This window comes from Trichogramma pretiosum, unplaced genomic scaffold (assembly GCF_000599845.2).
Source record: "Trichogramma pretiosum strain Unisexual culture from Peru unplaced genomic scaffold, Tpre_2.0 scaffold66, whole genome shotgun sequence".
Lineage (NCBI taxonomy): Eukaryota > Metazoa > Arthropoda > Insecta > Hymenoptera > Trichogrammatidae > Trichogramma > Trichogramma pretiosum.
This window is the reverse complement of record NW_019640802.1, coordinates 161,957-184,245: the sequence shown is the minus strand read 5'-3', so window position 1 is coordinate 184,245 and position 22,289 is coordinate 161,957. Positions and strand designations below refer to the sequence as shown.

At 39.3% G+C, this 22,289-nt stretch overlaps 5 protein-coding genes across 8 annotated transcripts in view; 2 read left to right on the top strand and 3 right to left on the bottom strand.

The window, feature by feature from the left end:
* Positions 1-9,787, top strand: part of LOC106657294 (elongation factor-like GTPase 1) — a 70,433-nt gene extending 60,646 nt beyond the window's left edge. The window contains exons 5-6 of the mRNA XM_014378716.2: positions 1,442-1,626; positions 9,481-9,787. Of these exons, the coding sequence (XP_014234202.1) occupies positions 1,442-1,626; positions 9,481-9,669 (374 nt within the window). The 3' untranslated portion in view covers positions 9,670-9,787. The remainder of the gene's footprint in view (positions 1-1,441; positions 1,627-9,480) is intronic.
* A 112-nt stretch (positions 9,788-9,899) lies between these two features.
* LOC106657210 (probable serine/threonine-protein kinase clkA) lies at positions 9,900-12,567 on the bottom strand. The gene is made up of 2 exons (XM_014378591.2): positions 12,414-12,567; positions 9,900-12,291 (listed from the first exon to the last, which is right to left on the bottom strand). The coding sequence occupies exons 1-2, from the start codon at positions 12,438-12,440 to the stop codon at positions 10,186-10,188; spliced, it is 2,133 nt and encodes a 710-aa protein (XP_014234077.1). The 5' UTR covers positions 12,441-12,567; the 3' UTR covers positions 9,900-10,185.
* A 433-nt stretch (positions 12,568-13,000) lies between these two features.
* Positions 13,001-18,087, top strand: LOC106657211 (ATP-dependent Clp protease ATP-binding subunit clpX-like, mitochondrial). Of its 4 annotated transcripts, none has more exons than XM_023459319.1 (7): positions 13,001-13,445; positions 14,950-15,085; positions 15,195-15,407; positions 15,483-15,631; positions 15,690-15,879; positions 16,009-16,922; positions 16,993-18,087. In XM_023459319.1, exons 2-7 carry the CDS (start codon positions 15,016-15,018, stop codon positions 17,251-17,253), a joined length of 1,797 nt encoding a protein of 598 aa, XP_023315087.1. In that variant the 5' UTR covers positions 13,001-13,445; positions 14,950-15,015; the 3' UTR covers positions 17,254-18,087. The 4 variants fall into 4 exon arrangements, with proteins under 4 accessions (XP_023315087.1, XP_023315094.1, XP_023315090.1 ...); XM_023459326.1 differs by having other exon boundaries at positions 13,002-13,445; positions 15,690-15,867; XM_023459322.1 differs by lacking the exon at positions 13,001-13,445 and adding an exon at positions 14,054-14,421.
* Positions 18,088-18,254: 167 nt separating this feature from the next.
* LOC106657278 (solute carrier family 25 member 46-like) lies at positions 18,255-20,147 on the bottom strand. The gene is made up of 4 exons (XM_014378691.2): positions 19,711-20,147; positions 19,359-19,641; positions 18,954-19,284; positions 18,255-18,815 (listed from the first exon to the last, which is right to left on the bottom strand). Exons 1-4 carry the CDS (start codon positions 19,907-19,909, stop codon positions 18,399-18,401), a joined length of 1,230 nt encoding a protein of 409 aa, XP_014234177.1. The 5' UTR covers positions 19,910-20,147; the 3' UTR covers positions 18,255-18,398.
* Positions 20,148-20,322: 175 nt separating this feature from the next.
* LOC106657280 (60S ribosomal protein L7-like) lies at positions 20,323-22,161 on the bottom strand. The gene is made up of 5 exons (XM_014378694.2): positions 22,058-22,161; positions 21,683-21,803; positions 21,173-21,605; positions 20,834-20,931; positions 20,323-20,570 (listed from the first exon to the last, which is right to left on the bottom strand). Exons 1-5 carry the CDS (start codon positions 22,099-22,101, stop codon positions 20,460-20,462), a joined length of 807 nt encoding a protein of 268 aa, XP_014234180.1. The 5' UTR covers positions 22,102-22,161; the 3' UTR covers positions 20,323-20,459.
* Positions 22,162-22,289: the final 128 nt, after the last annotated feature.

Here is a 22,289-nt window from a genome sequence, read left to right as displayed (position 1 = left end):
ACGTACGTACGTATGTGCGCGAAGGACTTTATTACATTATAAGTACACGATTTAACACAGGTAATACAGCAAAAAAAAGAAAAGAAAAAAAAGGACAGAGCGAAAAGAGAGGGAGAGACGGCGAGCGAGCAAAAAAAAGAAGTCAACGACGCCAGCGAGTCTCTTGCTCGAGCCCCGAGAGTCGACGCGCGCGTAGGCGTATGTATGCAGTGCAATATGTGTATAGGTGTGTGTATATGCACTACACATAATGCACGTGCATGGCATCGCAACGTTAAATCCGGTTGTTTTTACGCGAGCGAAAGACAGCGAGACACAGCCGACAGCTTCGCTACGTACGCAAATTTTTTGGATCCGCAGCTTGTTGCGCAGCTCGTGCACTTCTATTTGGTGGCTGTCTGTCTCTCTGCAGTGATATATGTTCCATGGCTCATACGTTTATCGCGATTTCCCTTTTCCATTTTCGAATTGAAAATAAGTATCGAATATGCATCCATTTTGCGCACAACACCGCTGCGTGTTTGCGCGTCACGTACATCGTAATATAGTCGCGGAAAGCTTCGAGAGAGGAAAATTTATAATGGCTCGTGTAATCGTGTCGGGAGCGCGAGAGAGCAGAGGTTTTTTGTTCCTCTGCTCCTCTCCGCAGATTATCGGCCAACATTTGTGCACGCAGACGCGAATAAGGTGACTGATTCGGTTGAGAATCACTGCTTCATTGATGGAGGCTGTGTGTGCTGTTGATGCTTGCGCTGCTGCTGCTGCTGCTGCTGCTGCTCCATTCACTTCCAGACCCCCATAGCCATACTATGCAGTTAAAGGTGCACACAGACACAAACACGAGTATATTATATGTGTGCATGTATGTGTGTATGCGCGTCCGTGAGCGAGCGAGCGAATCTTTCTCATTCTCCGTGGTAGTACTGTTTTCAAAAAAGAAGTCAAGCTTCTCCCTTTTCTTATTCTGTGCGAGAGATGTAGCATCGCAGTGTATATAAGAGAGCAGAGCAGAGCAAAGCAGCAGCAGCAGCAGCAGCAGAGTGAGAGAGAGAAAGAAAGACAGCAAGAGAAGCGAAAGAAGAAGAAGAAGGGGACAGGTGCGCGCAGGTGCCGCAAGGCGCGACCGGAAGTCCGATTCTACACGTACATGTATATAACGTACATACATACACGCGCAAATATACACACATACTGGACAGACCAAACACATAAAACAGCAGAAAGTCCAAACAAATGAATAAAGTAATGTGTTTACGTAGGCCCGCGCGTATGTACTATTAGGAATAGGATCAGTCAAGATATATATGCATTAAGAGTCAAGTATATGTAAATACGTATACCCACCAAAAAAACGAGCGAGTTTCGGAAAGAAGAAATAATAATTCCCTTTTGGTCATTCTCTTTTGTTAACGTGATTTTTTTGTCTCTGTATTTTCTCCAGGTAAACTGTACGCGGTATTCGGCAGGCGGCAAGGTCGCGTCCTCGGCGCCGATAGCGCTGGCTTCGGCGGCCAGTTTCGGGTGCTGGCCGTGCTGCCCGTCCCGGAGAGCTTTCATCTGGCCAGCGAATTGAGAACGCAAACTTCCGGCCTCGCGAGTCCGCAGCTTGTCTTCAGTCACTGGGAGGTAAGAAAGAAAGAGAATATAACACATTTAAACTTGTATATATCGCGCGATAATATATGACACTTGTAGTGTATCGTTATTATTGTACATACTTCTTTTGTTTCATTCATTCTCGCTCGGATCGCGCGTAAATTAATTACAATCGATGTTCGCGACGAAGCGCGATACACGTGATGCTGTGCCGCTGATTATATCACCGGATATATATCTGCGCGAGTACAAGTACTTGTGCTTCACTCTGAAATCATCGATGTTCGAGAAAAAGGATGACTCTCGTACCAACGCGTACACGTACAGCATTGTAGTTTATACCCTGGAATTGATCGTAATTAGCGCTCGAATGATATATCGTATTCTTTTGTCGCTGTTGCGCGTTGTTGAGAAAAAGAAGTATATGGAAGTAAAGAGGAAAAAAAATTAACAATCATTGAGACGGTCTCTCTCTCGCGCGGGGTCGAGTCATCATCGGCGCAACAATTATGTGCGGATTATTTCTCGTACACTTATTATTACGTATAATATAAAGCGCTCCGGAGGGCTTACAGCAGTGATGCGATGAAATTTTCGTCAATATTGGGTGTGTATAATTTTTTTTTTCCTTTTTTCGTTCGCTCGCTCGTTCGCTCGTTCGTTAACGAGCCTTCCTTCCTGGGAAAAATTCTTTCCGAAAAATCTGGGGGAAAAAAAAGAATCGGGAAGGAGGCGCCACGAGAAGGCGCGTTAAGGAAATTACTTGGCACATTTCGCGATATCCTTATTCTTATTCTCTCTCGTATACACACACAGACGGACACTCAGCAGGTCGTATTGTGATTTCTCGTTAATACATAATTTGTTTACGATCGTCATCATCGGTAGCGTGCAGAGAGCTGCTGCCTATTTATGCGCGGCCGAGGCGTGAGCTAGGCGCGATTAAACACATAACAGGCACAGGGGCGACGGCATAATTCAACAACGACCACATAATAATATATCTCTCACTTTATTGCAATCGTTCGAAATCTATTTAGTATCACACACACACACCTTGTGTGCGTACATACAACAACTTGCCGTTATAATATGTGTATATAAATCCCAACCTCGTCATTTACATAGCAGCGCGAAGTCAGCAGCACGAAGTAGCATTGTGGTGTGGTATAGTGGACGATCATCGACTATACGCGGCCGGAATAAAAAAAATTGCTTAATCGAACACACATAGCCACCCGACTTCTCTCTCTCTATATATAAATACACGTATATTCCTCGAAATGGTTCCTCGTCGGTATATAGACGAGGTACACTTCCGGGCAGCGAGTTCGACGCAACAGCAGCAACAGCAGCGAGATATCGGTGATTGACAGATAATACAATAATATATTCAATTTCCACGGAACCGAAATTGGAATTACATTATCGATTCGCCAATTAACGAGCGCCATCGATGGCGCGACAGCAGCAGGTCACGGTAGTAGTCTCGTAAAATTTTATTTTGGACAATAAAAAAGGATTAATATCGCTGCTATATAGCTGTGATTCTTAACGACATGATTATTCTCACTTCGGGGCGCCTCGTATACACTGTGGCGTTGTGAATTACGCATATGTTCTGGGAAGCATGCTATACACAAGCGATCGTGTCAGTTTCATCATGAATATCATCATCGTCGTCGTCGTCGTCGTCGTCGTCGTCGTGATCGTCACACACCGTGAAGGAAAGGGACACAATAATATAACATATATGTAGGAAGCGAGTGAGAGTTGAGATTCGTGGATCCATCCGCACCTTGCGCTTTGCTTCCGGAAAAAAAAGAACAATAACAAAAAAAAGGAAGAAGAGCACACGACGACACAATGAACAAGTGCCCCACAGAGTGTAAGTACGAAGGTATACGTATGTGCAGGCTCGTGCTCCGATCCGCTGCAGTATGATGCAGCAACAGGTCGGACATATCCCCGAAAAAAAGAGGAAATGCAAACACCGAATTATCGAGTGTACAAGCTCGATGGGTGGTTTATAGTCCGATGCACGTACATGGGCCGCATAATACAATTTTTCGGGAGCCGAGCTGATTTTAACGAGGGCGTGTTCGGACGGGCCTAATCGTTTTCTTCCGATTTTCTCGAGCGGCTCTTCCGGATAAAACCACCTACTTCCGAAAATACTTCCCGAAAAGCTTCATTCATATACGGTTTAATAGGTGTCTAGGCGTGTTTACGAGCCTCTCTCTCTGTCTCTCTCGGGCTATTAAAGTCTAGGCACTTCTTTGTTCCGGACTCGTTCTTTTTCTCTCTCTCTCACTCATCCAACGGTTATACTACTACTCGACGAGAGCACGTACGAGTGTACATATAACGCACAGACAGTCGCGCTTTTCTTCGATTTTTAAGCTCTTATAAAAACGCGCGGACGTACAATGAGTTTACGATAGTTATTATTTACACGATCAGGGCCCCCAGCGTGTGTTAGCCATGTGCTTCTGTATTTTCTTTCGGATGAAAAATTTCGCTAGTTATTCGGACGCTTCGAACACTCAACGACGCGCATTGTTATTCGCGCGCGCATACATACATATAGCTACATCATTATTTGTGATGGCTGCTGCTGCTGCTGCTGTCGCGCTTTAAGCGAGAGAACGCACATAAACATTCCTAGGAGAGAAGCCCCCAAGTGTGGCGCCTTTGAGCCGGCGCACCAAGAATTACACCGCGCGCGCGTCTCGCCAATAATAAAAAAAAAGGAAAAAAAATAAAAAAACACGAGAGGCTATTATGAGGCCAGCATGATTAATGCGCGGATGCTGCTGCTGCTGCTGCTGCTGGATTGAAGTGGCGAGAAAATTTTCAATTTATGTAATAAATGGACAGGTGCGCGCACGCGTACACAACACGGCACAGCACATCGCGAATATAAAAGAAAAATGTTATGTATATTATGAGCGAAGAAAAAAAGAAACGGCGACAACGCGAAGTTTAAGAATCTGTGTAGAGTACAGAGAGCAGCACACACAAGTACAAAGGTGACATGGATTTAGCAAAAAAAAAAAAAAGAAGTAATAGCCAGTAGCAGCAGCTTACTTATACTTCCTGTAAACAAGGAGAATGGAGAAGAAGCGAGAGAGAGAGAGAAAATATCGTATAAAAAAGCTCGATTCAGCAGCAGCAGCAGCAGCAGGCAGTGTTTGGTACGTATTTATGTGTTTGCGCGCGAGGTAGTCTGTGCTGCTGCTGCTGCTGCTGCTGCATGTGTGTTTGCGCGCGTATTACAGAGCAGCATATCAGCTGCTGTTCTTTTTTCCCATGCACAGCTCTGCACTTCCTACTCTCATTTCCGAAGTGGATATGTGCGTACACACAAGCTCTCGCCAACGCATACACACATACATGCGTACACACGTACACACGTGAGCGGAGTAGTAGGTAGTAGCCCAGTGTCATCAAATAACAATTATGCAGGCCTCGCGCGTAATGATGGAGGTAGCAGTACAGCCCACGAACGACGAACGAACGATGATTCGAGTCAAAATGAGGCGCGCGGCCTTAACGCCCAGCTGAAAACATAAACAAACGAGGTAAAAGCAGCGAAAAAAAGGAAAGACGAAGAAGAATTAACGTCGACGACTGCGGACTCACGACTACGGAGCAAAAAAAAAGAGGCCAGCAGCCGTCTGGGCTGGCGCGCGATGGTGCATCTCGCCTTTTCGCTCGCTCGCTTATATGCGTATTATAAAGAGGCGATGTGTATAGGAGGTACTTTTGGCTTCTGGGAATCTTAGGGCAGGTGCACGCCTCTGCTGCGCTGCGCTGAGCACTCACGAAAGCGTATATATTTCAGCAGCAGCAGCAGCCGTTAGGATCCATGAGAAAATTTTTCTTCTCCACGTGCACGGACGTTATGCGTATATATAATAATATAATACGCACGCTGACATGGGCATATATACGCACACAGCACACACTCGAAGGGACCCGCAAGTGGTGCTAAAAAGCACGCCTGCGACGATTTTACACCCTCGCACGAGCATCAGCAGCACAGGCCAATGAATATTAGGTGGTATATCACATAGCAGCCACTTGAGATGCAGCGATCTCCCATAGTGTATATAGTGCGGAGCACTCGACGACGAGCCATCTCGAGTGTGCGGTTATTGCCTTGGTTTACGCTGCTCCTGCTGCTTCGCGTCAAACCGAGATATCCGGAATTCCTTACCCGTTTGCATATAATATCGAGGCAATCGGATTGAAATTTATTGGCCATTTAAATCCGAGATCGAGAGGAAATTCGTTTTTTGTCGATGACGACCTTGACGGCGCGATGAGAGAGACAAACCATTTCTATGGGAAAGTAAGTTTTTCTCTCTTCCGCGTTCATTAAGTATATGTACACACGCACAAAGGCGCGAGATCTCTTTTCACATGCACATTCGAAAGAATATGGGTGACTTTTTAATTGGCCCTCATTGAGGCCGCCCGCGAAGATGTAAGGCAGACGCACCGGTTTTATAATACCGCACCGATGATTTTTAGTTCCGGCGCTACACTATGACGAAGGAAGAAAATCATTCATTAGCCCCGGCCCGCGGAGCCTCTAATGAGGCTCTCGATATACGTACATGTCGATGACGTCTCGAAATAAGAAAAAAAAAGGAAAGAAATGTATTTTAATGCGCGGCTGATCTATGAATAGAGCCGCTACTAATAATTCTGCCGCCGCTGCTGCTGGTTCTTCTGGTTACGTCAACTCGCGATACTTTCATTTTATTATTACTCCGAGTACGTATATATGTATACGAGAAATTACCTTCGTTCAACGTACTTTTCTCTCAATCTTTCGGTTTGCCTTTTTATTCTTGTTTATACATGTGCATATATAGCATATATAGGAATAGACACGTGTGCGCGCACAGACCAGCGGCTCCTGCGGTGCACACTCAACCACCGCAGAAACCGCAGCGATACTTTATTCGCCGCCGCAAATACATGTCTGCTCTGCCCTGCGTACATATGCAATATTATATACACACGGACGTACGTACAAACACATATATGTAGGAACACAACGGGAGGGTAAAAAAGAGCAGCGCGACGGCGATGTACTTGAATTGTAGTCAGCCAGAGAGATAAAGAAGAAGAAAGGGGGTGAAGCTCGACGCGAAAACATAAAGTTTGAAGCGCGAGATAACGCGAAGGTGTTAAAGCAGAGAGAAAGAGTAGAGGAGAGCGTAAGAACCCGACGAGCCGAGCGATGCGGAATGAGGATCGAGAGGAATAGAGAGAGAGAGAGGATAGGAGGATGAAGATGAAAATGAAAACGAAAAAAAAGCAAGACGGCAGCAGCCACGACGACGACGACGACGATGATGATGATGATGAACGAAGGAAGCGAGAATGCGAGAAAGGAAGAAGGGCCTCCTAATTCTACTACTGCTACCGGCTTACGCAAGTTGCTGCTGCCGCTGCTGGCTTTTTTTCACTCGGGCAATATAATACCTCTCTCTCTCTCTCTCTGTCTGCTGCTGCTTCTTCTACCCAGACCTTTCATTCGCAAAATTCCGGTAGCGCGCGCGCGCGCGAGCTTTGGAATTATCTTTCTCTGCCCATCGCGCGAGATACATCTTAAAGTTGTTTCCTTTTTTTTTCTCTCTTTTTCCTTTACCTTTTTTCCTTTTTTTTTCTTCTTCCTTTTCTTTTTTCGGAGGCAAGAGGCTTTATACCCTTCGCGCGCGCGTTGGTTGGGCGCAGAGCAGAGCAGAGGCGTACGCTGCGCGCGAGTCAGTGTCTGAAGAAGCGCGGACGAAAAAATAATTTACATTTTTACGAGCAGCATCCGCGCGCGTGCTTGCTATATAGTGCTTGCGTGTATGTATATATGGTATAAATATAAATATAGATGAACATTTTTGCCCGAAGGCGCACTAATTGGCCCTATATACTCTGCTGCTGCTGCTGCTGGCCGTATTATAATATACCGATTTCCTGTTGATGTTTTTTCTTCTCTTCCACCACGCGCTCCAGCGGCAGCAGCAGCTTTTTTCTTCCCTTTTTCATCTCTCGACTGCGGCTCGCTTGGCTCGCTTCAGCCGCGATTTCTGATTTAAGCATTCGATTTCACAGAAATTTCATTTCGATATTAGCTTCTGTATTATATATTATAATATATAGATGCCACACGTATACGTATCCTTGTGCGAGTGTTAGTTGCCTTTTTTTTTCTTATTACTTTTTTATAATTATCTGCAATTTTAGGATTTGCTTCTTTTTTTTTCTCTTCGTGTTGCGTCGATTCGGAAAGAAAAGAAGCTCTCGCGTAAAAAAAAAGGAGTAAAAACGCATATATCTCGCCCGTTCACGTTGCCAATAATAAAGACTCTCTTCTTCTTCTCTCTTTCTGCGCACGAGTCTGGGTGTATTGTGTGTTGACTATAATTGACCGTAGCTCTCGAACTATCTTGACTCTTATGCACGAAGTCAAAAAAGCAACGAAAAAAAAGGAAACAACTTCAATCTTACGAGTTTGGCTTCCATAATCTCTCGCGCGCGCTACCTTGTACGCTATATATTACGAACACTGCAGCGCACAGATTTGTTGTTTTCATCTGGATAATAGGAGGAAACATTTTTAATATTCTCTCGTGTCTGTGTTCGTTTTTATTTTCATTTTTTTTTAGCTCTTTTAATTTGTTGTAATACTTGTATATCCTGTGTGCCTCGACATTGAAAGATTAACGATCGTTTCTCGTGAGTGGCTTATTTAAATTCAAAAAAACAAGATTGCGTGCGTCTATTTTTTTTCTAATGACCTATTGACTGGCATATACATAACGACGACGACGACGACGACGACGACGACCAAACTCGATTTTACTAGGAATTTCACGTCGCTCCAAAAGAGATAACCCGTTCATTGTTTACATCCAAGCGAGCTAGTTAACAATATACCTATATACCTTGCGAGCACCGGTCGTCAATGAGCAATTTTTCGTTCTCTTATCGCTGTACACGTGAAAGTTTGTCGCGCGCGTCAAGGAAGGAAATGAAAAAAAAACCATAACAAATTTCGACAGATCGGAAGTATCGAATAACTGCACTTCAGCTTTCGGTCGCCTTTCGCGCGCTTATTATGCACCGGCGCATATAAATTTATCAAACGAGTATAAATTCAAATGCAGTTGTCATCTATATTACTTCCCCAAAAAAAGTCCGCGCGCAGACGTTAGCTCGAAATTTCTGGTTTTTCAGATTTCCCTTATACCGCTGCTGCTCCCGCGTAAAAATTGCCCAAGCAACGCGCGTGTGTCTCTGTGTGTGTACCGCTTAAACGAAAGAGGAAATGGGTGTATGCTCAAAAATCAAGGGAAAAAAGAGAGAATATGGCCAAGGAAAGAGAGAGAGAGAGAGAAAAAAAAACTCGCACTAGTCCATCTCGCTTACTTCCTTTTGGAATCGCGACCTCCTTTTCCCTCGCAAACAAACAAAGAAATGATTTTTTCAAACGTATTATATAAAACTTTCGTCATATCATTGTGAAAAAAAGGAAACTTTTGTTTCTTTGAAAATCAGCGACGAACCGCGGGCTCGCGCGGGAAACTGTCATAATTTCCTTTGTATAGCATTTTCGCATATTTACTGATAGAAAGTCTATTGCCCTGGAAAGGATGTACATTAATGCATCAACGAGGAAGCCGGTAAAATTTGGATTGATGCGCACACGACGCGCATCGTTTAGATCTATGAACTTTTATTACGGGAGACTTGTGATTTTGTATTTTTTCGTTTTTTTTTTCAAAGCCCATCATCATCGATCGGGGCTTCTTTTAACTCTCACACGGTAATCGCATGTCCACTCACTCGCTCTCTCTTACTGTGTTGCAGGTAATCGAGCAAGATCCATTTTGGGTGCCTTCGACCGAGGAGGAGTATCTTCATTTTGGAGTGAAGGCTGACAGCGGAAATCGAGCCAAAAAGTACATCGATGCTGTTAGACGCAGGAAAGGACTTCCGGTCGATTCCCAACTTGTCACACACGCCGAGAAGCAGCGCACTTTGTCGAAAAATAAATAAAGACAAGGCTCTTTATTGCATATGTAAACGCGTATTTTTCTCACCTTTTTTGGGAAATAAAACTGATACGCTGTAATAATAAATGTTTTTTTTTTAAGTATGCACTGAGCTGGCATACGTTCTCGCATTGGCGAAATAAAATGTTGACTAATATTTAAAAAAAAAAATGTTTCATTTTTATTTGATATAAAAATTAAAAACATATACATGTGAATTGATCATGTAACAATAATTTTTATTTACCATTATTACTTGCAATTAACTCAATATAGGCACTATTGAGTTAACCAGTCTATAAAATTGAAAAATCTATATTGACTATTTTATCCTACACTAGGTTAAACTTTGATTCTGTTTACTCCTACTAAGTACGAGCTGTGATTTGTCTAATTAAAATACATTGAAGCTAAGCAACCTGTATTTAGAATGATCAGACAGAGTCAAAGTTCAACCTAGTGTAATTAATTATTAATATACATATTCTATTTACATATACCACTTATACATTTTCTTCGATTAATCATCAAATACTATCTTTTTCCCTTGGAAACCCATTTTCATGGCCTCTTGTTGTTTCTTTTTGGCTTCCCACGATGGATGCAATACTTGAGGTGTTGCATTTTTATTAGGTGCACTATTTGAAAACTTCGATTTAGCATCCTTTTTATCATTGAATCTATTATTGTCCTTATTAGAGTCTTTGCTGTTAAAATCTTTCTTTTTATTGAAATCTGGCTTACTATTGAAACCTTGCTTATTATTAAAGCCTTGTCTGTCATTACTTCTAGGAGTAAAGCCTTGTCTGTCATTACTTCTGGGAGTAAAATCTTTTTCTTTGTTAAAGTTATTTCTGGGAGGGAATTCTTTTTCTTTGTTAAAGTTATTTTTGTTATTGAAGTTTCTTCTATCATCAAAACTATTTTTATTGTTAAAGTTTCTTCTGTCATCGAAACTATTTTTGTTGTTGAAGTTTCTCTTGTTGTCAAAACTATTTTTATTGTTAAAGTTTCTTTTGTTGTCAAAACTATTTTTATTGTTAAAGTTTTTCCTGTCATCATAACTATTTTGATTGTTAAAATTCTTCTTGCCATTAAAGCCTTGTTTCTGATCAAAATCCTTTTTAATGGTGACATTTTTATCATCGTTACCTTGTTCTAAAGCTTCTCTATCCCTAGCATTCTGTCTCCGAGTTCGTCTATTACATCCAAAATCATCTGGATTAAATTTAGGTCTTTTGCTAAAGCCGCCTTCGTCCTCGTCACTATTGAAAGGTCTTTTATTATAATTACTTTTATTTTCATTATCATCTTCATCATTTTGGTTTGATTGAAGACTTGGTCTAACCATGGTCATTAGCGGCTGATCATCTTCAGTTACAAAGAAGGGATCAATTTCTCTTGTAACTACGACATTAGCTTCAATTTCATTTGCATTTATTTCATCATCAATTTCGAATGGAAACTCATCTTCATTATTTTTATTTTGATTATCTTTCTTCAAATAATCTGTTTTGGAAACAGGATGTTGAGTATTTTTCTTTTCTTTTACGGACTGTTTCTTCATCACTTTAATATTTGAAGTCTTTTTTGAATTATTTGATTTTTCAAGTTTTACTGTTGAAATATTGACATTTTCTTCTTCACTTTCAGATTCACTTTGACAGTCATTAGAAATATCTTTATCATCAACATTGCTCATATCATTTTCAGAAACATCATCATCATCCTCATCATCATCAGCAACATCATCACTATCATCATTAGCAACATCATCACTATCATCGTCTACAACATTATCACTATCATCATCATCACTATTATCAATTTCACTATCTAATTTTTTGTTGGATACTTTCTTATTAATAACATTTTTTAATGCAGCTTCAGATACAGAAAATTCTTCTCCATCCAACTCATCACTTGATTTTTCATCTGGTTTATCTCCAGAATCTTTTAAATTCTTTAGAACATTTTTCAGTGCAACTTCAGATACAGAAAAGTCAATGTTGTCACCATTGTCACCATTTTCACTGTTGTCATCATTGTCATCATTATCACTTGATTCATCATCTGTAAAAACACAAACTGTGGGATCAGCCTGTTGATCGTCGTTGTCTACTTCTTTGGCAAGCTTTTTTCCTTTAGTGTCATTACTCGTGACATTTCCTGTTTGCTCTGAATTCTCATTATCTTTCAATTTGCTCTCTTTCAATTTTTCTTTGCTCTCTTTTAGTTTTTCTTTGCGCTCTAATATCTGTTTCTTCTTTCTACCAGGTCCTAAGAATTCTTTATAATTAGGATATTTTTCTTTGAATTCTGCAATTTTTTTAGAGAACGTTTTGTGAAATGCAATTCTAGTCATCATACGCTTTACAGGCTCTGATTGTGTATTTTCAAGAACATCTTTGAGAGACAAATCATTAGTCAAGGCATGAATTGTTATTTCGTCTTTCTTAACTTTTTTAATAGCAAGTATCTCAGCTGCTAGCCTGTCTGCTTTACGCAAGTTCTTGGCTTTCTGCTCTTCTGTTCCTTTCTTTTGCCTTAATTTTTGAGCATCCCTGGTGAGTTTTTTTATGAGTTGAACTTTGGCCTGTTCAACGCCTTTTCTCAGAAGAATAATCTGAAAATTAAATATTTTTATTTATTTACAAGGTTAACCTCAAATGTGTTCATCCTGAATGAAAACCTCACGCATGTGAGTTCATAACCGATGGATTAACAGAAAAAATAGTTTATTATTACCTCGTTATTGATGGCAGCCTTACTCATGTTGAAAATTTCACGTAAATAATAAGATGTTACGAGTTCCAATGAGCTGTGTAAAACAGCAACACAAATTTCACGTGTTCGCGACAGCCGACAGTCAACAGATTGGAACGACTCGGTTTTGTAGTCTGCTACCGAGTGGCGTCGCTACCGTCCACTCCTAATAATGCAGTCATGCATGATGCAAGCGACTGTCACAACTCGCGCAGATGTCAAATATACCAACAGAGCACAGAGCGCTTTGAATCGAATAAGACAGACAGAAATTCGTTGATGTTTTTTAACACCTTTAAATTTAAAATTCTAGTATTTCGTAATTTTCTTCGAGCCGAAGCGAAGGATTACTCGAGCATACGAGACTGTCGGTTCAACCGAATCCAAGAGTGGTAATTTTACAGTACGACTACGCGTTACGTGCCCAGCTGCAAAAAAATGCCGCAAACAAGAAACTGCAATATTGATAACGGAATTAGAATAAGCGGTGGAAATTGCGCGACGCAGGCGCACGAGCATATCATCATCCTCCAACGCAGCGCACAATCCGTCTGCATTGACCGAGACTGTCTGACGCAGGCCGTGCAGCAGCAGCAGCTATCGAGCCAGTCGAGCAGGGGAGCAGATCAGTAGGTCGCGCAAGGAGGTCCGCAAAAAATTCAAGAGGCTTCCGAACGACAATAATACATAGTTTGACAGATATCACTGTATACAACACTCGCACGGATATACGTAATTCAAGTGCTGCTTATATTTTTGCTACAATATACCCCTTGCAGTCAATTCGGTATAAAGCGCTGCTCGCACAGCGGCCGATCCGATGTTTTTTTCTGCGCGTATGTTTACTCACGCACGTCAACGCAGTTAAGTTCGTCGCGCGGACGATCTCATCATCGTCATCACACAAGTTATAGCTTATACGAACAGTTGATCGTTCGATTGAAAGTACATACAAGTATAAATTGACGCCGCAGCTACAGACGCCAATTATTTACTCCAAAGAAAGAAACAAAGGTAACGCTGTTTTCACTGCTTTTTTTTCCTCCTCCTCGCGCTTGTCAGGGCTGCAGCGCGCGCGTAAAGTGGGTCGGCTCGGACGACGTGATAAATGCAGTGCGCGAAGCGGTGTTATAACATCGCAATTTCGACGATTCGTCCGAATGTGTCTCTCGAACAATGATAATAATTGCGACCATAAACAGATGCAACAGAAGTTGCAACGAGAAAAGAAATTCAAACTTGCTTATTGCGCCGTTTCGTGACTCGGATCACGTACATCTATATTACGCACGGCCCACACACGGGTCTCGTTTTTTTCTTTTTATCAATCATCGAATCTTCTCCTCCGCCTATATAGTTCAGCCTTGAATTTGCAATCGCTAAAAGTGCACACAGCGCACACAGAGTCTATCGCTGTTATATGTGTGTGTGTGTGTGTGTGTGTGTGTGTGTGTGTGTGTGTGTGTGTGTGTGTGTAGGTATATATAATATAAATGCGCGGATGATAACGAGCTAGCAGAACTGCGAGAGAGATAGATAGAGAATACGGAGTCCGGAGTCGGCAGCTCGTATCGTCGTCATCATCGCGTTACATATACATATGCGCGAGTTATACTTATGATACGTCGACTCAGCCATTGCAGCGCATTATAATTCTCTCTTTTTTTTCTTCTTTTTTTTCGCCAAGGCACATAAACATTGAGACTGTGTGTGACCTGGCCTGCTGTGCTCCGAGCGCTGCGCGTGTCGTTGCAGTTGCCTGTCGTTGTAGCAGTAGAATCAGTAGCAGCTGAGAGCCGAGCGAGCTCGCGTTACACATTTCGCCACGCGCATAATAGGATTGCGTATAATTGTGTGTTGTATATAAACACAAGGAGCTGCGACGACGACGACACTCACCTAGCTCCCAAGAGTTATATAGTCTTTCTGCGTCGTGACTTTGCTTGTTTAAAAATATACACGTTCATCTGCATCCCGAGTGTATAAAAACGTATGTATACGTTTACAATATGCGCTCATCTGATCTCTATATGCTCTCTCTCTCTCTCTGCTCCGAAATGAAAATTCGTGTGTGTGTGCAGTGTGCACTACTCTACTGCTTTGTGTATACCTGTATATTTTTATTTAGCGCTGATCATAACCTAGCCACACACACACTGGGTAATACCGACGACTATGTAGGGGGAGATCGATTATCAAGCGATCGATTATTTTTGCATCATCACACGCACACACACAATCGGCTTCCGACATTTTTTTTTGCTTTATTGACGTTTTGTAAATTCCAAGAGTGCTGCCGCTGCCGCGTACGGACCTTGTTTCAATTTTGACTTATCCTAACTACTATAAGTGACGTTGCCGGGGACACACGACGATATTGCAAAATTCATCGTATATGCGTGTGCGTTCGAGTCTCAAATATTGCAAGTTGTCACTTGACCTTGCGTTTTTCGCTCTCGTTTCTTGCTTTGACACATTGTAAACACTCATTAATGCTCGCGCGAATCTAATGTTGCAGATCTTCGACTCCTCATCAGTCTGGATAATTTTGCCCGTGTGAATTTTTATTCAAATTGAAATCAATATGAGCTCCGTAAGATGCTGCCTAATTGGTGCAACTCGACTGGCTACCTCAAATCATGTCTCTAATCATGGTGAGTAGACGATTCAAATTGATAATCCTTCATTCAATGCCCCCATTCTATTCTCTTTATTCCTAATGATTTGTCTCACTAATACAATTTTTGTAATATTATGTTCCAGTACACAAAATTGTTAGAATTGTGGCCCCTCGAACAATTTCTACTTCTGGAATAAGAGCTAAAGCTCCCATTGATCCTACACCTCCTAGCAATGAAACAACTGGGAGCAGCGCAGCTGCTGGTGGAACAACAAGTGGCAGTGGTGGAGATAAAAAAAATAATCTCATTTGTCCAAAGTGTGGAGATCCTTGTACGCATGTTGAAACATTCGTCTGTAAGTTTGTCATTCATTTTTTATTTTTTCTTAACAAGTTGAAAAGTAAATCTAAACACTGTTTCATAATTTTAGCTTCAACCAGATTTGTCAAATGTGAAAAATGCCATCACTTCTTTGTTGTTCTGTCTGAAATTGACTCTAAAAGAAGTATCAAAGAAGCTCTTAGACCAGAAGATACTAAACAAGGATTCTACAGAAAACCACCTCCACCTCCTAAAAAAGTAAGTCTATAGTCTACAATTCCTTTTTTTTAAGAATTTATCTAATTATTCTTTACAGATTTTTGAGTACCTAAACAAACATGTTGTTGGACAAGAATATGCTAAAAAAGTCCTCAGTGTTGCTGTTTACAATCACTACAAGAGAATTCATAACAACTTACCGCTTCAAAATGCAGTGCAAAACAATGCAGCTCCAGTATCAAATCAGGATTTAAATCATCCTTTTACTCACAGAGGTCTCAAGCCACGTAATACAATTTTAGTAATTTTCCCTCTGAAGAATTTTTTGTTTTTCAAATCTTATTATCCCAAAATATTATTTATTATTTAAGTCTATTTGAAAAAATTCTGTAACTAAATATTTGCTCTTTCAACAGATCTTCTTCATATTTCAAGTATTGGAAATTCTTTGGGTGTTGGATTCCAACAAGTTCCACCAACAAATGAACAGCAACAACAAAAGCCACCTCCTGGCTCACAGACAGTTCCCGGCTCAGATATTTTAGACAGCAAGCATCATCAATTAAAATTAGAAAAGAGTAATATTTTATTGCTTGGACCCACAGGTTCTGGAAAAACTTTGCTTGCTCAAACTATAGCTCAGTGTTTGGATGTTCCATTCGCTATTTGTGATTGTACTACATTAACTCAAGCAGGGTACGTGGGAGAAGACATTGAGAGTGTCATAGCTAAATTACTTCAAGATGCCAATTATGTCGTTGATCGAGCACAAATGGGTATTGTTTTCTTAGACGAAGTTGACAAGATTGGAGCCGTGCCAGGAATACATCAATTGCGTGACGTTGGTGGTGAAGGTGTTCAACAGGGAATGTTGAAAATGTTAGAAGGCACCATTGTTAATGTTCCAGAAAGAAATAGTTCTAGAAAGCTTAGAGGCGACACTTTGCAAGTAGATACTACAAACATCTTGTTTGTAGCATCAGGTGCTTATAATGGGTTAGATCGATTAGTTTCAAGAAGAAAGAATGAAAAGTATCTTGGTTTTGGAGCAACTCCATCATCAGAAAGTCCAGGAAGAAGAGCAGCTAGTTTAGCTGATGTTGCAAATATGTCTCCATCAACTGAAGATGATAATAAAGAAAAAGACGTTTTACTCCGCCAAGTTGAAGCAAGAGACCTTATTGACTTTGGTATGATTCCAGAATTCGTTGGTAGATTTCCTGTTCTTGTACCCTTCCATACTTTGAGTAGAGAAATGCTGGTGAGAATTTTAACGGAACCCAAAAATGCCATGGTACCTCAATATCAAATGTTATTTTCTATGGATAAGGTGAGCAATTTCATTCAGTTTTACAAATTATTTTTTTTATATGAAAATTCTAAATTGAAAATCATTTCAGGTTGAATTAACTTTTACTCCTGAAGCACTGGATGCCATTGCATCACTGGCAATGGAAAGAAAAACTGGAGCAAGAGGTTTGAGGGCCATAATGGAATCTCTTTTGCTTGAGCCAATGTTTGATGTTCCAGGTAGTGATGTAGTAACTGTACATGTAACTGAAGGCTGTGTTCAAGGTATCGATAAACCTGAATACATCAAAAGAAGTGGCGAAACTGTTGTTGAAGATGAATTACAACAAGCACAGCAGGTTCAAAATTAACGTAACATGAAAGTGAAAAGGAGGTATGCTGATGTGTGCTAATTTCATAATAAATAAAAAGAACTTTTCAATTGTAACAAGAACTCACTGGTAGTTCGGCCAACAATTTTCAAATAATATTTACGTGGGTGTGATTTGCGTATGAATGACATGTGTTTTAGAGATTTAAGTTTTATCCTCTCATACGAAAAATTTAAAAGTTGGATATTTCGGTGGAGTACTGCAATTAATAAGAAAGATCTCTTGATGAGATAGCCAGTTCAAAACTGATTACTTCTTAATTTTTGTTTGTACTGTTTTTATATAACTTGAATTGGGGTTGTTCAATGATTTAAACATATATGCTAGACATGTTTTATTGATTTACGCCATGAAATGTCGGTGCGTCGAATCAAATTTTAAAGATAAATAATTTCAAACTCAACTTTGTGTAAAGTTATAAAAAATCTTTTTCGTGCAACCTCGAGTAGATAGGTAAAGATTATTTGTATTATATTGTACATAGCCGTAGATAAGTAATGAGACGTTTGGAAAATTATAAATTTGTCAACACCTTCGTAACGACATCTTCAAAATTATTAAGTTGATTGTTCGTGAAAGTTTATTGAAAACAAAAAAAAAATTATAAGGAAAAAATCATCACAAAATGAAGAAAAAAAAACGAAGAGACAGTGTCTCAGAGCCAATCCCGTTTTTTTCAGATGAAGCTTAAATCCAAATCCAATTAGGCTCTGTAATGCTGTAAATTCAAAGTTGATCAATCTTTTGAAATATTATAGCTAATTTATATTATACGAATAAATATATTTGTAATAAATTCACTGAAAATATTAACAAGAGTCTTTTATTTCAACAATTATTTATAGTATATATTATACATTTTAAGAAAATTACCTCAAGACTTATTTCAGAGAACAGAGGTGATAGATACATGTATTATTTACATAATTTACGACTAGTTATAAATAATTATTCAAAAAACTAGTTATTATTGAGTGCATTATTTTGAATTTCCAAAAATTAATTCTACAGTATGTACAAAAAATTATTAAAATTTGTAAAATTTTCGATTTACATCATTTTAGGAGGTTTGCTAAGCAAAAGTAAAAATCAAATTTCATAATTAATGTTAGTCAATATTCAAATTATATCTCATTGTAGTAAGGCGGAGGGGGTTGTTTTACTGATTTTGGTTTTGGCGCTGGTCTTAGCATTGGGCCCAGTTCTGTTAAAACCCATTTAGTAGCTTTTAAAACCATAATATGCACAGCAAACTGCATTACTAACGCTCCAAATCCCTTATAAAATCCAAATGGGCCTTCAGTACTTAAGATACTTTTATAACAATCCACTGCTCCACTATAAGCTGTTCCTAGTGCAATAACACTACACCCAGTATCTAAATTATCTACAATAGTGCGTGTTCCTTGCAAATGTAATCTCTGAATAACCGTTTCAACTGGATAAAAAACAATATCTGCTGTAAACATTGAGATTAAAACAGCCTGTATTTCAATATCTTGAGCTGTGGATTCAGATATTATTTCTCTGCTATAAGCTCCCTAAAAAAATTTAATTTTTATTTTAAATATGTAAAATTTGAAAGTTGAAGGATACTCATTTCACATTCATGCTATGAAGTTTCTTATCACATTCAAAAAAGCTTTTTCACTGTTTTTATTAAAGATAAATAAACTTACTCTTATTTCTTGAGAATATTTGTGTCTTGTTCTCATAATATGGCTAGCTACAGTTTTAACTGAAATAGCAAAAAGATATTTTGCGATGCCACAGGCCACAGTGGGAGGTATTAGTGCGTAAATTGGAATAAGCCTGCCTTTAGTTCCAACTTCAAGTAACCTGATAGCTCCATCCCGGAATACATCCAAGACTCCTGGTCTTTCGGATGCCACTTCAGACTGAACAGTTTCAATTAAAGAAGCTGAATAGAAAGGTGTGACAATAGCAATCGATGCAGCTTTTAAAAGTAGATGTTGTCCAATCTGTTTGAACGATAAATGACTGATTTCCCTGTCAAACCATAATTTTCAAGAATAAGAAAACAGCTCAAATGTAAAATGTTGTAAAGTAGAAATAGAACATACTTTGGCCAAGGGGTAACTTTAGAGACTAAATCTTCAACAGCTAGAGTCAATCCTCTAACTATCAAGACAGAACCTATACCCTTCCAGAGGGTATTTAATCCTTGCGTCTGATGAAGCCTCATCATGACTGGAATGAGGGTGATGGGTATAACGTGATACTTCTTTGACACTGGATTTACCTGGCATTGTCGTCTCAGCACGAGAAACGGATGTATCAACAAATTTTCTGTTATTAAACTTGCCAGGCCACATCCCCTACCGATATAATGTTTGACAACTTCGTCTAAAGTTAAAAAGTATTAAGGTGAATTTTTTAATTCTCTCTTTGAAACGAGAATGTTCGAATATATACCATTATCAGGTGGATTATCATCAACGAGTGGATGATAATTTGGTACCTCGAGAGGTTGTATAACCTCGCGTCCACGATAGACACTGGGATAACCCGAGTACGGGTAAGGGTGACCTCCAGCCGCTGCCTCTCCGCTTTCCCAGGCCAAATTCGAGGGCACGGCTCGCCGATTCAATTCGCGATAGTTTAAATCACCCATGACAATGATCGAAGTTTCAAACACACATCAACGACGACAGACGACGACCCACGGTCAATAATAACTACTTGTCGCAGCAGCAGCCGACGCGTTCATTTTTCAAACTAACTTGCACAAGCTCGAAGTAGTACAACCCTTGGCTCTCACATTTGTGTGTCGGAAATCGGAACTCGCGAGCTTATTATACAGTGTGCGGGTACACCCATGTGACAACTTTGACGCACCGAGACTGGACAGAAATTGCGCAGTCGTGAGTCACTTGGCATTGCAAAGAGCTATACGATAATATTTTAAGCCCAAAATTTATTTAAATTGACAAATAAAAGATAGAACGATGGTGATATTCACATTATATGGTTTTTTATAACATTTTTTTAGGGTTGGTGATTGAAATGAAAAAATGACGAGGAACGTTTTATGTACAAAAATGATTATATAATTATCTAAAAACATACATCTATCATTTTCAGGTTTCTACTTTTAAAAAGTAAGCACTAACATATTAACGGTTTTACAAAATAGTTATGGACTTATATACATTTCCTATGATTTAAAGCATTCGCCTAATCAGTTCGTTAATTTGATCCTCACGATTACCATAGTCTCCACTTTTGGTAAAAGGCAAAGTTTTTTTGCGCCAACCTCCATTTGGATTATTAAGCTGCAAAGTAATTCAAACTATTAGTTGACAAATTACAATAAAAGGATTCAATATATTTTAATATTTGAAGATAGATTGTGCAAGAATGATCATTTTCAAAACTTTATGACTGTAGTGAAGTACATGTTCATTCTTTTCTTACTCTTTGATACTGTGAGAAGTAACAAAAATTTGTATATTTATGCTACTATGCCAGTATCACGACTTTTACAACGTTCAAAATTTAAAACAAAAAATAAAAATAAAATATAAAAATAGTTTACCTTGAATGGCCGCAAGAAGCCAGTTGCATGATTGAATTTTTCACCACATGTGAAGATTTCGTGAATCAAATCTTCAAAGCAAATTATATTTTTATCACCTATAAAAAATGAAAAGTATGATTAGAATTTGATCAATGATAATTTAAATATATGCTTGAAAATGAATTAAAATTTTGTCTGATTATTTTACTAATAAACAGTTTATATCTACTGTCTTGAAGTAAAATTCTCAAATAATACTTTTAGACGATATGGAAGGACAGATGAAATGGTATTTTCAAATGACCATGGAGTCGTCTCCTTTTAGTTAATTTAATCCTATCAAACTATAAAACAAACCTAATTCTTTTTCTATCATGGCATTTCCAGTGATTGGAACTCTTTCTTTGTTTATATTAGCAAATCCACGTTTCTGTACAAGTTCCCTCACTGACTTAAGGTTGGGGTATCCCCAAGTGATGTATGGATCAACAACATCGAGCATGGCTCTTGTGGCTTCATTCAATTTTAAGAATATTCCAGTATTTGTTTGCTTCAAACGTAACAACTGGAATACTTTCTTCACTTTAGGTGAGACTTGGTTTGTACTTCTGATACGAATAACAAAGGCAATTTTCGATTCGTTATTTTTAGGAACTTCAGTCGTCAAACCAGTTTTTTTGGTATGTCTGATTATCCTCAAATTATCTCTCTGTTTTAAACGATGTTCTTTTACAAATTGTTCAGCCGTCTTTAAGGTTTGTCTTCTCTTTTTAGCCTGGTCTGCTTTCCTCTGGAATAACATAAAATAAAAATGAATTATGCAGTTCATTCTATCAAATGATCATAAAATTATTTTGTAAATAATACCTTAATGGTCACTTGTAGACGATGGGCTTGAGATGCCTGACGATTTTTTCTTCTTTTGAGTACTGACTCAGGAACCGAAGGAAGTTTTCCTGTTAACGGAACCTTGGGCTTATTTTCTTGTCTGTAATTCATGTAAAATGAAAGAATTAAAATCAATTTCGAAAATCACACGTTTTCATTCACAAATAAATACATAAAGAAATTTCCACGTGAAATGTTTTTTTCGAGGTTAGAATGAAAGAAATATTTGTCTAAATTGCTTATGGAAAAATGATTGGTATATAAAAAACTATGTACTTGCAATAATTAATGCACGGATAGATTGCCAATTTATTTACAGCAATAAACAAATTTATTTATCATAAAATTACTCACGTATCCGCCATCGTGTAGAGGTCTGTTGCGAGCACATGTAGCATGTATTCACTCAGCAGTCGACTCAAAACATACGTTCAGCGGCGAGCGGGGACCGGCGGGATTGCGCCACAGCCCACATGGTGGCAGGTTTAAAAATGTCGAATACCTTGTCGAGCTGTTGCTGTTGCTAATGTTTTTTCATCACGTATTTCAATGACATTGAGTCGCTGAGGTTTGCAGTTAAATGAAT